We start from the raw sequence: 18,535 nt of genomic DNA, 5'->3' as shown, positions 1-18,535 counted from the left end.
TTGTAGCGTTTACAGCTACATTGGTTTCTGACGTTATAACACGAAAAATGAAACTATCTAAGTTATATGTCATTTTTCGTGCTATAACGTCATAAATCAATATAGCTGTGGCGAAATAGCCGAGCCTTAATAGAGGAATTTAATTTTTATATATAATTTATTTATACCATATTATATTAACCCTTAACTGACACATATCAAAATAATAACGTACGTGCTATAGGGGGTATTTTGGATTCCAGCGAGAAAAAATGTGTATAATTGTTTTATTTATCAATATTGGGTCAAGCCTCGACTAATACTAGGTGACGCCACAGAACCAAATTTGGCGCGCAGCTATGAAAAATTTGCGTTCAAAAACACTCTGGAATACTTTTAACCCCGTGTGTCAGCTAAGGGTTAAAACAAAACGTAGAAGAGAAAAATAGTATCAACAAAAAATATTTATTTTGAAGTCTTATTTCCCTTCAAAGTTTGTCGGTCTAATTTTTCAACAATCTGCAAATCTCTATTATTTATGCATTTTTATTAGATCAACTAATAGATAAATATAGCATTAATAAGAAAAATAAAAAAAACAATAGTATTTTTATATTTGTAATATTTTATATATATGTTTATGCCATCTTCGTTTCAAATTAACATTTATTATTTAAGTAGTGAAATATTAGGTTAGAACAAAAATTCGTAACGTTTTTCAATAGGTAGCGTTTGAACATGTAAATTCGTTTCACGCATAGCTGAAACATATGACATATACATTCATGTATGACATATACATATATATTCTGAAAGATTACATTTCAACGCGTTTTCCTCTGCAATTTATGTGTGGAGTTGTGAATTTTAAGTATGTTTATGTTAAAAGTGAAAATGGAGAGAAATAAGGTGCATTTTCCGTCATTTCATGCTCTTTTATTTTCGGAAAAGAAAAATTATGTACAAACAGAAAAAAAATGCCGTTTATGGAGATGGTGTCGCAGCTGAGAGTACCGTTCGTAAATGGTTCGCTCGGTCCAGAAGTAGCAATTTTGATCTGGAAGACCGAGAACATTCCGGTAGGTCTGCAGTCGTTCATGATGACCAAATCGTAACGCTAATTAAAAATAATCCACGTCACATGACATCGCAGAAATACTCCACATATCCCATATGTGGTGTTATAAGGTATTTCGAGACACTCAGATACGTGAATCACTATGATACTTGGATGTTTCACAATTTAACGGAAACAAATTTAATGGACCGTATTTCTATCAGCGATTCTCTGTTCAAACGCAACGAAATAAATGATCACCCGCGATGAAAAATGGATTGTTTACAACAATATGGAGCGAAAATGATCCTGAGGAAAACAAAATGACCGATAACCACTTCAAACCGATAACCACTTCAAACCGATCTGTATCCAAAGGTGATGCTGGGTATCTAGTCGGATTGGAAGGGCATCGCGTATAAATATATTTATTGGGTTATAATAAAAGTTCCTAGGGTTTTATTTTCTTAGAAATGTAATTTTGCTAGATAAATACTAAATTTATGAGTAGCCCCTTGATACGCCACTGAAAATATGACACTGAGCCTTACAACTTCCTTAAGTTTTAATCTTGGCTGGATTCCGCAGTACGATCGTCCTGATAGGACGATTAATTCGATCGAGTCTTGGTTAACGAATCTTCGCGTTTAGATTGCGTTTGAGAATCTCACTCGTGGTGTTTTCGCGATTTGGGAAAATAGTTGGGGGTACCGTGTGTATTCGTGCGTCGAAGATTTCCGAACGCTTTAGTATGACTTCTAGTGAGTAAAATTAACGGACGATGATAGACGAGCGCTGTGAACGAAATGTTAAAAAAATACTGTTTCAGACCTATACAAAAGTCTCATTCTCAGTATATATTAAAGCATAACACGCGAGAGAAATTAGAATTTTACAATTTCTGCTCATATGGTTTCAATACTAACGTGATTACTTACTTTGAACACCTTGCACTACTAAATTTTCATATATAGGAATCAAGCATCGGATGATTCATACCTTGTATCAATGTGATATTCTCTGACATATTTTACAACGACAAGATTTACAACACGAAGAAGTTATGACAGAAGTAACTAGATAGCAACCCACCGACTCACACCGACTTCCCTTGCTTTTTTATAGGGTGGTTTGGTGGTTTATTTTTCGGAACACTTCTGATCGCTGTAACACGAATGCACACTAAACCACATTGAGTACTTCCGAACAACTAGTATCTAGTGGTGTGTACACAGTGTGTTCTCGAACGCAATCTTACACATTCAGTATTCAAAGATAACGATTTGGTTAAGCTGGACGCATCGACATTAACGTCGGTCCACGATATTCTTTTTCACCTTTCCTTCGTTTGCCGACAGAACCGGAATTATAGAAAGAACAAACAAAGCGAGAGAGCCTTGTATATATCAGTTGGCGTCAACCGGTGAGACCGACGATTATCGTTGCGCTGTAATTCAGAACGTCAGCGCACACCTCAACCTTCGTCTTACGTAACGCGTTAACTTTTATCCGCTCATTCCTTTCAATCTATGTAATTAAAGGGATCAGCGTAGAAATAAGGTAAACCCACAACAACGACCTGTTCTAAATACGACTTCGCCTCTAAGGGGTTGTTCATTCTCTCGCTATTTGGAAAAATGCGCCCATCGTTTTTACAACTGAGAATACCGAAAATAGAGAAATATACACGACAATTTGTACTACATCACCGCGCGCGCGCGCGCGAGAGAGAGAGAGTTCTCCTCGACTATGTCTCTGCCGACACTTTTTTATCCGGAAGTCGGGGAAAAGGGAGGCTGCGAGAATCGATAACCATCCCTCTGCCTCTGTCGAAAGGGGTTGTACGAGTAGCGTGTGCTACGAAAGGGAGGAGAAAGAGAGAGACACATTCGCATACATGTGGTGTATGGCGCGGCGCATATACACGTAGACATCGCAGCCCCTGACGACCAGCAGCTCCGAGGTGGGAAAAACCGGCCGGCTTGGTAACACCGACAATCCCTCCGACCGACCATCCACTTTGTTTTGCAGAAGGCGTCGACGACAATGATAATTAATGGTTTGCCTATCGCGGCTTGTTAACGATATATTGCCATCTGCACCGACGGTTATCGATTAGCCAACGGCGGATATATGCGAGCGTGTGTGTTACGCGCGGGTGTGCTCGGAAGACTCGAAAACTTAGCACAGAGCTTAAAAAGGGATGAAAAGCGCTTTAAGAACTGTCGAGGAAAATTCATGCGCGCGGGGGCATTATAAATGCGCATATCCCCTTCATCACACTTCAAATTAGAGTCAGCTATTTCGCGTTTCTTCTCGCGCGTTTTCCCCGTTACGGAAATTTCTCGATTCTCTTATGAAATACCTACCCCGGGAAATGATGTCAACGTAAGTTTCGCGATAGATGGAAATTGTATCTGCATAAAATTTCCGGCTAATTTTCTCCTTCCCGGGAAGCGCTCCCGCGAGAATTTTCCGGGAAATTCTCATCTTCACAGCTACACTCCTCTTCAAGGGAGATTCCGCGGGAAATATTTTTCCCGCTGAAGCGAAGACAGCCTTGCCATGAAAATTTTCCTGATATCGCCGTAGCCAAGATAAGCGCAGGTACCGCAACGCTGATAAGAAATATCGATCGTTCGCGGACGTCCGAAAGAGGGCGATTAAAGGAAGCGAGGGCGAGGTAAGTCCGCGATTTTCTAAGACTCTTTAAATATTGAGTCGCATCTAAAGTGAGCTTCGCGATCCGCGACCTCGCCTCCTCACTCCCGCCGCACCGCCTCTCCGATCGAGAGGTCGCGCGTGCTAGGTGCAGCGCGACTATCGCTCGCGGCGAGTTTATCGGCGAGATTAATCGTCGTCGTCGCATCCGAGCAAGTTCGATAATTATTTAGTCGCGGCATTGCGGCCGTCGCCGCCGCCAATGTTGCGATTACGATCTCGACCAGCGTGACTACTTTCGAAATCCCTTGTGTTTGCATACATATAACTGCCGTGGATGACGCGTTACGCAATGAAATGAGCGCGAGAATACGTACTCGGTGCACGCACGTGTGTACGCGCTGGCGCGCGGAGGGGACCGATAAGCCACGGTCGTCCGCGCATTGAAAAAGATACGTGGGCTGCCGTGTTACGCGTGTTGGAGCCGCAGAAGCAGAAGGGAGCAAGTCCGAAATGATCGGTTCCGACGAACAGTCGCGATCCGGGTGTTTCGCAAGACGAGGCATGCGAAACATCGGGATATTATTTTTCGAGACGAATGGAATGAGATACGTGTGTGATTATACGCCGTGATGAAAAATCGTCAGAAGCGACTCGCTTCTGACCGTAAAAACGGTTTGTTAAAAGAAGAAAATGTCTCGAGGATCTTTGCTTCGCGTCTTCGTACGATTCCGCGCGCTTGTATGTGCGAGAACAGAGAGAGAGAGAGAGAGAGAGGGAGAATTTACATTTATTTATTAAGTTATTCAATTTACCCCGGGAACCTGTCGCTATCCTGGAGCTTTGTGGGAGAAATGAGTTTTTAGACTTGTATCTTCCGACAAATATACGCGGAATAGCGTGCGCCAGGGCTTTGAAAACAATCGTTACGCCATCGCAATCGGGCAATCGTATATTTGCGCTTATGGTCGTGCACAGGGGGCGATGATTGAGTCGCGAATTTTACGCAAGGTGGATTAGAATTCGGCACTGTCACTGTTCTCTGTCTCCTCGGCTTTACTGAATTCCCTTTTTTAACGGAAAGGGAAATTGGGATATTTGCGATATTCCAGGAGAGTGATAATCCTGAAATTACACGGCTTCCTAACTTTTGCGTGACAGATCATCGCAAATAACCCTCCGATGAATTTGAAATCGATTTTTCCCCGACGAGAATTCCCTGACGTTTTATTATGTTTTATAAAAGGAAGAGAGATGTAAATGAATGAAAGTTATTTTAACTTTAAATGGCCCATAATGAGAACAGTTACCTTAAATGTCTATCTAATCATCGTGAAAATTTTCGAGAAAGACCCGTGAAAAAAATTTCATCAAAGAATGCATTGAAGAAACATGAAGCGATGTAGATGGGACACCTCTTTATACATGTATACGTAAAAATTATGGTCGATGACTCGGCGTTAATTGAGATCCTTAAACAAGCGACGAGCGAATGTTTCTCAAAGAAAAATTTTTCCGTTCCTCCCAGAAAGCAGATTCTTTGCAATTCAACAAGTCGAGCGTTAAAAAATACATGGTCGCGTGAATTATTCGTTGTATTGTTACGACTACCGTACTTCATCGACTATTCTCGATTTTATTCATTACTATACGAAATCACGAGGTGGAAATTTTTATTGAAATGTTGCTAAGGGACTCACCTCTGGTTGGTGCCGGTGGAGCCCTTTTCGGGGTGTCGTCGGCGGAGGGTGTCCTTTCCCTCATGCTTTCCCGTGGGGTCACCTAGCGTCATCATTCGGGCCTAAAACAACTGAAAGAACAAAATCTGATGAACGGTGACGTCGAAAATATATTCATTTTAATATTTTAATACTAGTGCTATTATCAATATTATTATCAATAATAATAAATAGGTCTACACTCAGTTGTGAATTGACAAATAAATATAAGTGATTTTTTTCTCGTAATATTTGGCATAAGAGAAGAGAAAAAACATTGCTAAGTAAATTTTTATATAATCAAAATGAAACTTGGAAAAATTAACACAGAAAGGGGATTAAATAAATGTAAATAAAGAAGAAGAAGAAGAATATACAGGAAAACCGCTTGGTAAAAGTAAAAAGAAGGATAAAAAAATACGCATTAGGAAGATTTGAGATTTAAAGTCTGCATTTTCTCCATCTAATTCCAGTATTTACCCTCATTTACTCACAGCGATGATATAAAGAGGTAATTTACTTGCTTGTCTATTTGTTTGCTCGTAAACCCGTTACATAAATAGAATACGCGATAAAAAGTGATGCGAGGAGCTCGAGTGACCCCGTGACGGCCGTGAATCAAGAGCGACGATTTACAAAACTAGCATTTTAATGGCTTTAAAGAATCGTATCGTGCGCCCGAGGCATTCGCTTAACTAGTCACGCGGAAGTTCGATAGTCACGTGAGTGCGAGGGCCGATTCTTGCGGAGGATCTCTCGTAAAGAAAGAAGAAGGAGAAGAAAAGGGAGAAGAAGAAGAAAAGGGAGAAGAAAGAAGAAAAAGAGGGGCAGGGAGAAAGGTGTTTGCCTTCGCCAGGGATCGGGCCGACATCGATTTTCGAGAGAACGTGCGTTGTCTGGCCAACGCTAGAGTAGTGAAGAATTGCCGCGACGAATGACAATGAATGGACGAATAAATAAATGACAAAAATAAACTAACGTTACATAGATTAACATATGTTTAAAAATTTGAGTATTAAAGAGTCCTCTGCGAAGAAAATTTACATTTCTCTCGACATAAATTTGATTAACTGAATAAATTTAGCGGCGATCTTCGCGATACATTTCAGTTTATGTTCACTATCTTTCTAATTTTTTACGTCCAGAAAGGAATACGAGGATCGTTTTGACCAAGTTTCAGGAAGGCATTGAAAGAGCAAATATTTAAATATCGGCCGTGAACCGTTATCTAGGGCATCATAAGCTTTCTTGCGAAGTTTTCTCGACAGATAAGATAAAAATTCGATTCTCTCTCTCTCTCTCTCTCTCTTACCTATCAAATATCTTGTTTTGATATTCGTAAGTGTTAGAGAAAAATCACGATTCTAACAAAAAAAATCTTATTTCGTACAAGTGTTTAACACGTACACAGGAGTAAGAGAAGCTTCTCATTACTTAATTCAAGCGAAAAAATGAGAAAATGTGCGGAAATGTGCGTTACTTAAGGTGTAAAAAAAATAAACTTTAATAGCGACGAGAGAGAGAGAGAGAGATAGAGAGAGAGAGCGCGCACACACATACGTATACACACATGTATACATGCGATATCTCGCCGTTCTACAGTAATTCCCGTAAAATAAGAAGCGGCAGAACTAGGAATCCGTCGGAGACCGGCACCCCCGTGCCGACTTCTGGGATTAAGTGACAACATGAAGTAGTAGGTGAAACATTACGAAGGAGGGCAGAAGAGAAACGGTGACACACAGACAGAGACGGAGAGAGGGAGGAAGGGAACGAAGAAGGGAGGGAGAATCGGCCGTGGGGAGTGCGCCCTGTATCCTGGGTGGAACTTAAAATATCGAGCGTCACGCACACCGACGCTGGCGCCGGAAACTCGGGAAACGCGGCGTCGCGGCGCGCCGCGCCGGTTTGACGCGCGTCGAGGAACCTGGAAATAGAACTTGGACGCCGGGTACACGCGCAAGGCACCGCCTATTAAAATCCCCCCCGGGAATCGGCTGGAATTTTCAACAGGTGAAAAAAGTGGAAATTCCGGTACACGCGCCGTTCCTTCGCCGATCTCTCTCCTCCCCTCCCCCTCCCTCTCTCTCTGTCTCATTCTCATCTCAGTTTCTCTGTTTTATTCGCGTCTGTCGTGCGTGTCGCGCGCGCACGGAAATTCCTGAATGATCCAGCCACTGTGACGTCGATTTCGCATGTGCATCGGATCGGCGTAATGCCGCAAGGACGACCGCGCGCGAGTGTCCTCGTTCTCGCGCGAGTCCGCCGAAGGATGGTCTCACACGACGACGGCGAATATCCATATTTCATTTTTTGTCTTAACCCTCGTAAAAAAAGGTGGAGCGGTAGGAGGTGAACAGAAAGGTAGAGTTATGAGTTACTCAAATGTACACGGAGAAAAAAAGTTTGGTTAAAATAACCTGACAGTGAACAAACCGAAGGCGTTCACTGTCGCGTTTTGGTTGAAAAAACAGAATTTATGGATGTAAGAACTGAATTTGCTTAATAAAAATCAGAAATTCTGTTTCGATTAAAAAGCATTTGGTTCGTTCATCGTCCGATTAGTTCGATGAAATTTTTTCTCGTGTATGAATACCCAAACAAATCCTAAATTAATGATAGATATTCTCACATATAAGTAAGAATATTGTAATGTTTTTAGAAGATTTTTAGTCTTGAATTGAGTGCAAGTAATACTTGCATCAATACAAATTCAATCAAATTAAGATTAAAAATCTTCTAAGATTATAATATTCTTGCTTGTATATTCTCACATGAGTATTTTTATCATTAATTTAAGATAAATTTTCTTCCGTTTTGTTTGATTAAAACAAGGAAAGGGTAAAAAATCATGTAGAACAATAAGCAAGAATATATTTTCCAAAAATATCATAATAATATTTTAAACACTTTTCTTAGATCATCATGAATGATTTTTACCTTTCCTTATGAACGTTCAGGATGCATTCGTATTTCTCGTTGTTACGACTAATCGGCATTCTAATTGCAGTAAACCACAAATTGAACGAAAAGTGACCTTTGTAACTGAAGTAGTGTGGCTACTTGCGCGAAATTACGGGTGAATTAATTAATAATGCCAAAAGCGAGGACAGAGATAGTAACATCGATAGTTCTCAATCTATTATCGACGTCTTTTAGAATATAAATACTGCGACGTTATCTCTCTGAACATTAGTGGTAAGATTAGAATCGCGCAATTGTAATTCCATTTTATTTCGTAATTCTATTCCGTAATTTTAATTAAACAATAATTATACATCCAACACAACTTCCGCACACAGCCAAATATAATTTCGCGATGATTAACCCCCGACATTTAGAGTCCTTCTCTTTCATTTGCGCCACAATTTGTGATGGCAATAAAGAGAGATCCATCGTGCGTATATTTTGTATATTAGTAATTTTACAATAATATAATTGTAAGCTAATATTTTTGAAGAACACCATTTTACCTCCTCCTTCTGTCATTTCTATCAAATTTTCAATTTTTATTAAATATTTCGCAAATTTCATCGGCGAGTCATTCAAGCCCTGCGAATCCGTTGGACTGTAGGTATGTTTTTCATCTTGTTGTTGTCGAACTGAATCAACAGCCGAATATTTGTAAATTCAACTGTCGTCCTAACCTGTCGCGCCGTTCGCCAGGAATGCTGAAACACGGCATTCCAGGATGGAAAAGTCTATAGCACCGCAGTGGCTCTTATCTTTTCCACCTTACCTCTCCTTGCACAGTCGGAAAATGTTTAAATTGTATCAGTCGGTAGTGTGTAATGATAATTAGTTATATAGCTGACAAAAACTATAATAAGATGCGAACTTGCAAATATATTTCCATGCACTTGTTTACGATTTTCCCTAGTAATAAAATCGTACCAATGATATTCAACACGGTATACTTAATCAACGAGAAACTCATTTTCCTACCATGACGATAGCAAACTGACGTAATATTATGTATGTCACAGATCGTGAAGAAATACTGGATTGTCGAGTCGTTATTAATTGTCGTCACGAATGACATTTCGAAATAGCCAAGATATGAAGGATGCAAAGCCATGTATAGTACTATACGTATACGTAAAGTTACATATAGTAACCTACATAGTAGCAATGTAATAACAACTATATGATCGCGGTAATTATAATATCAATTTGTAATCACGTATCTCTTTTAATGGAATTGACGCAACGTGCATTTGACTATATTTAACCGTCGCCTTTAAAATCGAAATCACCGAGATCTAGTTCAGATGTCAATTTGTGTCTTTGTATTTATCTTGGATAAAATAATACGAGAAAATCTAAACTAACCGTTTAGGTTTATTTATGTCGAATTCTAAAAGAAAACGTCACGTGTGAATTACTACGAATCGAGCAGAGAGGCCAAACTGGCGTAAAAATACACCCCAACATGACCGGAGATAAAATTATCTCGATGGCGTATTAATTAATGTAATTCCGCTGCATTATCAACGCCTACGGAACCGTTTAATCAGAGATTATTTCGGACTCTTCAGATTGGGGCGCTGTTTACAACGATACATCGTTGCCGTAGCGTATTTATTTATTCTCAGTTGCAGCACACTAATCATAAAATGTGATTAACCCTTTCGCTGTGTTATATTAAGTTACCGCTATGATATTAACGACAAACAAAGCAGAGCAAGACATAAATCGCTAATCAGAAATTTATACATGTTAATTCCGTAATGCAAGAATATTAAACAACAAATGCAACCTAATCTAGCAACACATAATAATGCAACATTAATTTATTATTAACACACACGATGATTTCGCACGAACGAGTGAATGCGAATTTATTATTTCGTTTCGTAATTCCCTCCAAATGTTCTGATCGTACGATTTTCGATCTACGATATATTTATACGCAATTTTCTTCATTTCTGCTCAGACACGAGAATTATCGCATTAATGAATTAATATTCGATTGTGGTAATATACTCGTTAATTCCCATCAAATGCGACGATCTATCGCGAGAAAAACCGTTATAGTAGCTTCCTCCATTCCACGATTTCGCAAAACAGGGTTTAGAAAATTCGTGAAAATTCACATTTTTCTTCACCTGACGGGATTCACGGAGGCGCGTAACGAAAAACGTAATAAATCTCCATGAAGCTGAAACCCTATTTAGAAAAGTTCGAAAGAGCCATAACTTTCTCGCGCGTTCCTTATGGGTTTTCCTGATTCTTCCTAACTGCGCCAGGCATTCCCTTGCGACTCCCTACCACGATCGATCGACACATTTCCACCAACGATATGAATGTAATCCAAGTGTTCATAATTGATGGCCCACGCGTCACGGTTCTTACATTCGTTATACGACATGTCCGGTTTATCGTATCCTTTCATTATCCATCATGAATCTATCAGTTGTTATTGTCCGATATTAATGTATAGGATGCCTCTCTCGCGAAGCAGCGCGATAGATCTGAAATATCTCTCGATTCGACCATTTGTTGTTTGCAGAGATGGAAATTTCCATCGAGGGGAAGAAAGAGAGGACGAGAGACACTTTTCTCGCCAATAAAACGCAATACAATATAATAACATAACAACGATGATGAGAAAATATTATGCGCGTCTTGAGAATAATGTAAAGTAATCGCGGCGGTACGTCAAGAAGACGTAACAACAGTACAATTATGTCGTTATCGCTATGCAATGAACAACTATTGTAATTGTTATTGAAAAATCGCTATTTACAGGTTCAATAAGTGGCGCATACAATAAAGAGAGAATGAGAAAGATAACGAAACATCGGTGAGGTTAATCTTACGCAGCGGGCTTTTTTTCGGGTAATCGCGCGTATTCAAATGCGCGTGAAATGTGCACGGCATCGAGAAGCTAAAAATTCCGCCTTCAGCGTGTGTCAAACATCGTGCGTGCCAGAGTTAATAGTGCATTAAAGTTATTACTAGAAAGAATTACCGTACGTATACATACTACCTAGGTATAATCTATTTATCTCGTTAAACACACATTTTCCCTGCGCTACGTCTACGAGATTTTTCTTTACTCCGCTTCACCGCGCATTTCTTTCTGACGAAGGCCACCCTCTTTGGAGAATATTTTCCGCGCAACTCCGTGTTCTCTCTCCGACTTCTGTGGAGTCAATTTTAGCGAAATTAAACTTTCCGACGGCAGTTCGTTTGTGCCTCTCGCCCCCTTTATATCTCCGCTTGTACCGATCTCCATTCTCGTTTGCGCTTCAACGAGAATCGATAAAATCATTAAGGAAGCACGATATGTACAAAGATATCGTGTTTCTTCTTTTGTAAATAACGAAATCGCCCAGTTCACACGATTTTTGCGCGACTCTCTGGTGCGTGCACGATTTGATCTCGAGAACGAGACAGATCTCGGGAGATCGGTGGCATTGCTCTAAGGCGAAATCGCCTGTGCTAGTAGCCCGCTCTGGCTAACAGCGAAATGAACGGTCGCGGTCGCGGACAGCGCCTTCTGCCGCGCGCAACGAGTCCAGCTGACCTACTTGCAGCGGCGATGTCGACGTCGTCAGGCAGCGTCGCCGTCGCGCGCCGTACGGAAGATACATCTCGCAATCCCCGTAGAGCGAGCGCTCGCTCTCGTACCGGGCACTGCAATTTCAAACGTCATTCCGACACCTGACGTCATGTCGAATATCGCGGCTCTCATAATGCGATGCGAAAGTGACGACAATTTTCAGAAATGAGGGAGTGAGAGCGAGAGCTGGGTATCATGCTTTTTATTTTGACGTTATTAACGTAATGTATATCGCAAGCACCCCAGTAATTACGCAGCATCGCGCTACGTGATGCTTCGAAAACTATAATTTAAAAACGTTTTACGTCTGCATTCTCTTCCCCGCGATATCGCGAAAATCCACGGTATCAAAACTAGTAATGTTGCCTAATTAAATTTATATCGAGTTAGTAGATTCTCTAATTTAAATCCAATTTGTGCTAATAAACACTCTCCGTATTTTTAATCGCATCCAAGCGAATTATCATATAATCTAGCGCCAATCGTCCGAACACATTTTAGTATCAAATCGAGATTTGTACAAATATCACATTGTGTAACTATTTAATATCTTCTCTTTCTTTTAACGCTCCGAGGTCCGTATTAATAGTTGTCGCTTCAAATCCGTCACATGTGAGATATTCAGATTTTAATTCGAAGTTGGATCTGAGCTTTTCAGTTGAATCGTATGATATGTTTGACATTACATCTGTAAACGCTATTCGATTGAAAAACTCACATCTAATTTAGAATTCATATCTGATCTCATTTGGATAAATTTAAAAAACTATTAATACAGGCCTTAGAAGGGTTAGCCTTAGAGCGAATATAAACGCGTCTCTCTATTTATTTATCTCTCTCTGTAACTATTTTTTTCGGAGAGATGAAACTGGGACATTTAACTCTCAGAAGAGCTAGAACTTCTTCGCTGTCGGAATTTTTGCCGCACTTTCAAGTTTAATTTATGTAACCACCCTTTTGTGCATGAATCCCGTGGTTAATTCGCGTCTGTGATATTTTTCTTGTTCTCTCTCGCGCGCGCTCCTTGATAGTTTGTGTCTCGTCTTATCATAATTTTCGCACAGCATTGTAATTCTACTTTCTATGTGATGGATATTCATTATTATGATAATTAATACTGTCTTTCTTTCTGTTTGACGCACAAGATAACTGAAGCCATCCGATTCCGAGTATCACCTTTGTAATGAGGATCATGTCTGATGGTAACGATAATAACATTAAATTCAACGTACACGTTAACGCTAAGACACATATCGATTCTCGCGGCTTCATTATTTCGGCAGCACGGAAATTATACCTCCTTCTTTTCCCTTTACAGTTAATCGAACGCAACATTTTGCGGAAAAACGCAGAGCTACGACCGAGCTTTTCTCTCTCTTGCATATTTCCCGTCCTGCTCGGTTTCGCGATCTTTTCTAATAAATCGCCGGGCCGGAAAGTGTTGCGGAAGGAAAGGGACCCTCGGCTGAATTTGACGTCGCCGCACGGAGTCTATTTTTTTCCTCGTTCCGGCCGAGAGAGAAGGCTTTGAGAGGAGCCTCGCTCGGCCGACAAGACTGGTTAGCGTCCTTCGTAACATATATTAGCGTGTAAAACGGCGTTGAGTACGCTAACTCACACCCTAGCTAGCGCGTCGCGTGCGTCCTGATTCGCTTTTTAACTCTTTACGATCCTGCGTCGGCTAGACTCAACACAATGCTTTACGATAACCCCGTGTTTTTCCACAAACAATATATCCATACGTAACGCGCGTATTATACAGCTCTTCGGAGCTTCGCGTAGCGCTCGCGAATGAGCAATTGCGAAATAACGTCGGTGACGTTGAAGTGAAAAATTCCACGGAGTGTACGACGATATCGACTCGTCCTTTAAAGATTATCGTCGACCGCGAGAAACTAGCGGCTCACGGATGACACAGTAGAACCTGATGTAGAACAATGCGTTAACAATGAGTTAACGCATGAACGCGAGCACTTCGTGTCCCGCGTGGCTCCGGTCGGTTCTTAACGATCACGATGAATAATACTCAAGACACTTGGAATTCTGATAAAATCGTTGCGGTGCGAGAGTTAAGTGCGCTACGACAATATTAATGAATCATGGCACGGCGCAACGCGTTATTAAGTAATCCGAGATCTTCATCAGCGGAACGTTTAAATTTATTAAACTTTGTAAGCTAAGCAATTATTGACCGCCCCCGGCTACGGGAGGCCGGCGGAAACAGCTGAAATAATTTTGGATTCGCGGGGCATTTCCACCAGAAAAGTTTGCAACTAGTCGGTTACGATGTTACTCGGCTTGTTTTAATCCGATCGTATTACTAAAACGATGTACTCGTAAATAATGAGTTGTCGGCTACTACTGATGCAACAGCGGTCTGAAAGTAAAAATTTTTGGCTAAAATTCAGAATCTTGATAAAAGTAATATTTATATACGACAAATATCTTTAAAGGAGAAACGTAACTTATCTCACTTTTTTTAGATAAATTTTAGATAAATACCAAATAACTTCATTTTCTTATATATAGTTTGTTTTGAAGGGTGCGTCATTTTTTCTTTTACGATATTTTTGAATAGGAAAAAAATTTATATCATTTAATGGAATATTTTCATTTTCTGATTCTTTCCGAATCTCATATAGAGTCTGACAGGACATGTTATATGGATCTAATAAAGATGAATTATTTTCAAAAGGCGCAGAAAGGCGCAAAACGAATATAACAGGTTCCGGTAATGTAATGATTGATGATTATTACACAACTATAGTTTTTCTCAGAAATTTTCCCTCTCTCTTTCAGAAACTTAAAAAATTTTTCCGAAGTATCGACAAAAAAACACTTTTCCATCGTAACGTTATGTTTATTTCAACCACAAGTCTATTTATTATCTCGTTATAAAAATAAGAACACGATATAATGTGAAATTAATTACTTTGTAGCTTGTTTTTTTTATAGCAAGTTCAAATACATATAATACTACAATTACTTAAAATAATATAACGTGTAGCATAATTATAACAGTATGACAGATGTAACTGAAGATTATTGAGTAATCGATATTTTTAACATCACATTTACTGATAAATGATAAAAGAATAATAAATAGTAACAATTTACGATTATTTGTCTACACTTAAAAAAATAGTCTTAAATCAAGATAGATATTCTTATATATGAGCAAGAATATTAGAATATTTTTAGAAGACTTTTTGTCTTGAATTGAGTTTAAGTAAATATTTGCATCAGTATAAATTGAGACTAAAAATCTTCAAGGAAGATTATAATATTCTCACTTGTATATAAGAATATCTATTCGTGATTTAAGATATTTTTTGTGTGTATAGAACATTATAAACTTACATTTATATTAGTTTGAGGTGAAACCTGAAAAAATTATTTTCGGCCAAAAAGTATGAATCTCAGACTATTGTGCGCAACAACATGCATTTAACAAACAGCAAATTTCCGATTAAACGATTCTCTTCACGGCGGTCGCAATTTTAATCGAGAATCGCGAAACGAGAGGGGCGCGACCCGACGTGTTCCGTCTCTTTCCTTCTATCGCGAGAGTTTGCGTTGGATTACACACCTCGCGAATTCGAGATCGCGCGTGTGATCTTCCTACTCGGGTGATTATTACCCCACACCTTGTGTTCGCCATCGAGAAAATATACCAATCCGAATTTCACACCGTCTTTTCCGCTCCGACCGTTTTCTCTCCCTCCTTGATTCTTGTTTTTCCTCTTTCCTTTGCGATAATCGCGCGATAGAACTCGCATAGAGATTCATCGTGCCGAAAGCACCGATTGGAAAAGCCGCTGGCGGAAAAGGCCGGTGTTCGCGGCGGAACGAACCTCCATGTTAGCGTCGGGGGGGCCAGGCCCGTCTTTACTGCGCAGTAACGCGACCGAAAAGCTTTCTACTTTTGTTAGCGACAACTACCTTGGAAATTGCGTGTTGCTTGTACCGCACGAAAACAATAAATATAGCTGCGTTCAGTTTTGCAAATCGGAAACATCGGATTGCTCTTGAGGTTATTTTCAGGTAATTCCTAGCGAATGAAACGATTTTTCTGCAGCAAACCGATTTGCAAAACCAAATGCAGCTTGTACATGAGCACGACGAGTTTTGCTGTTTCCAAGTTTTGTGTGGAACATGGTCGGCCTGACATTTTGTCCTATACAATGTAGGTTTGTTTATTTACATGTAAAATAATCTCTCGAATAAACGATCAACAAGAATATAAAAAAGCTGGCGCAGATAAAATTATGTACGACGGCTTCCAATTGTACAAATTTGGACATTATAATCGTCATATAATGTTGCAGCGATATCTCTCTCTCTCTCTCTCTTGTCGGTGGCGTATCGAGAAAATTGGGTACTCTTGCGAAGTTTTGTTACTTTATTCCGCTTTTGTTTGCCAAACTAGAGAAAATATGACTCATCGCGCTGGTCCACCCAGCCGATTCGTCTGTCCTCCCATGGTGCGCGCTTTTACGACACGATCAATCGTTGGCGATATTCTCCCCAAGTCGTTGGCGTTTCTTTCGGAGCAACTGTTACGCGACACACTTATCCTCCGACTTCCCGAGCGACATACGAAAATTTCTGTCACCGGTGCACAGTCATGTACGCGGCGAAAAATCCGAACGTCATGTATTTTGTCGTCTCTGTATATATCGTTTCATAAGTAAATAAATATTATTTTTCACTACACCAAAATTTTACCTTATTCAAAGGGGAAAAAGAGGAAAATTAGAAGACAATCTTCAAAGGTTGATAATCCTCCGGCATACAACACTTCCAGGGAAATTACAATAACGAAAATTCCTTTTTCATGCAAAATCGAGCAACGGGATGACATGTCCTTTTTCTTTCCAACATTATATCGACGATACTGGGTCAAGTCGCTTTCAATGCCCGGCCATGTACGTCCCTCGACAGTCCCTGGCGACTTTCGAGGCGGGAATTGCGAGAAGAAAATTCGTCGTTCGCCGGAGAGAAACGGCGTTCCGCGCGGCTCTCTTCGGCGTGTTTGCATCGCGACGCGAGGCGCTGACCGTCGGCCGCGAAGGACTGCACTACCGTTTGCCACATACGTTCGCAGGAGAGAATCGATAGATATTTTCCGGCGGTGCGTTTTCACGAAAAGCGGAGAACGAAGCATCCTCGTGTCGTCGTTTCGCTTTGCGTATATTTTTTCCGCGGCCACGAAAGCGCACCATTCCGCGGTCCAGTCGAGGCAAGAAATGCGTGCGCGGGGGAACGCGCGATGCACTCGCGATAGTCGCGGACGCGAAGGAACAGATATCGCCAGTAGGTCGATGAGGAAAGAGAGCAAGCGCGAAAAGGAGCGTGGCCGAGCGGAAGCTATCATTGGGGCTTTCCGATGCCGCGCGCGCGGTTCCGTCGGCTCCGAGTCAGCGAATTCGCCGCCGCTCCGATTCGGCGATGATCGACGATAATAATGTACTCACAGCATCTCGCGGGCGAAGGCGACGTCGGCGAGGCACATCGCGGCGACGGTAGCTGCGGCTCCGCGCTCCGGTTGTAACGGCACGGCAGTCACGGTCACAGTCACAGGATGCGCGGTGCAGCGAGTTCCCGACGCGAACGTTCCTCACGAAGACGACGACCGGGCACAGCACTGGAGCAACACACATCACTGTCACTGGACGCGGATGCCCGTTTTTGGCGGCGCGAGCGACGGATACGTCGTGCACACACTCTCCGGGGCGAGTCTCCGGGAGGCGCGGCGCTCTCTCTCTCTCTCTTTCTCTCGCGACGTTGCCTCGCTCGCTTGGACGCGGCTCCCCGACGCGGCACGGCCCGACGGCCGTCGACGAGAGAACCGACCGACGCGAGAAAGAGAACGAGCGAGGGGCAGAAAAAGAGAGAGAGAGAGAGAGGGAGGGAGAGAGGGGGAGGGAGGGAGAAAGAAAGACAGAAGAGAGAGAAAGAGAGAGCGGCGAGCTATGGGGAGCAAGAGAGACAAATAGAGAGGGGAGCAGGGGAGAGGTGAGTAGGTAGGTAGAGAGAGAGAGAGAGAGAGAGAGGACGATAGTAGGAGGGAGCAATAAAAGAGTACGTCCGCCGTCGACGGGTTTCCTACTTCCGCCCGTCCATTCTCCTTGCCTCGGTTTTGTTTCTCGACACGGGCACACACGGTCGATGCTGGAGGACGACGTCCCTTTCGTCGGCACTCCGCGAGCACACGGCGAGTTCCGTGGACGCGCGTGAGGACAATTCGGAGAGTTCGGCACGGCGCAGCGCGGCGCGACGGCCGAGCGGGCACCGCGAGCCGAGATGGGCGGCGGAGAGAGAGAGAGAGAGCGGCGAGCGCGCGCGCTGGCTCTCTCCTCTCGTATGCTTGACGATCGTGCGAACGGCTCCCACGAAGCGACACGATGCAACCGAGATCCCTGACTGAGCAGCCGTCGCCCGTGGAGGCTTGCCCCGCGAGACCGCAGCGCCGCCAACCGTCAGCGGTTGAGCCGACGAAAAGTTCCTGCCGTCGCCTGCGCACAGTGGTTCTCATCGCGCGTCCGAGTC

General features: G+C 41.9%; 1 protein-coding gene across 1 annotated transcript in view; it reads right to left on the bottom strand.

Annotated features, from left to right (window-relative positions):
• LOC106744423 (microtubule-associated protein futsch-like) overlaps positions 1-17,824 on the bottom strand; it is a 52,984-nt gene extending 35,160 nt beyond the window's left edge. Inside the window, exons 1-2 of the mRNA XM_014619182.1 lie at positions 17,461-17,824; positions 5,398-5,507 (exon numbers count right to left, since the gene is read on the bottom strand). Coding sequence (XP_014474668.1) covers positions 5,398-5,461 — 64 coding nt within the window. The 5' untranslated portion in view covers positions 5,462-5,507; positions 17,461-17,824. The remainder of the gene's footprint in view (positions 1-5,397; positions 5,508-17,460) is intronic.
• Between the last annotated feature and the right edge of the window lie 711 nt (positions 17,825-18,535).

The sequence above is a fragment of the Dinoponera quadriceps genome, unplaced genomic scaffold, assembly GCF_001313825.1.
Source record: "Dinoponera quadriceps isolate SergipeBrazil2010 unplaced genomic scaffold, ASM131382v1 scaffold777, whole genome shotgun sequence".
Taxonomy (NCBI): Eukaryota; Metazoa; Arthropoda; class Insecta; order Hymenoptera; family Formicidae; genus Dinoponera; species Dinoponera quadriceps.
Note: the sequence above shows the minus strand (reverse complement) of the source record. Positions and strands in the feature narration are given on the sequence as shown.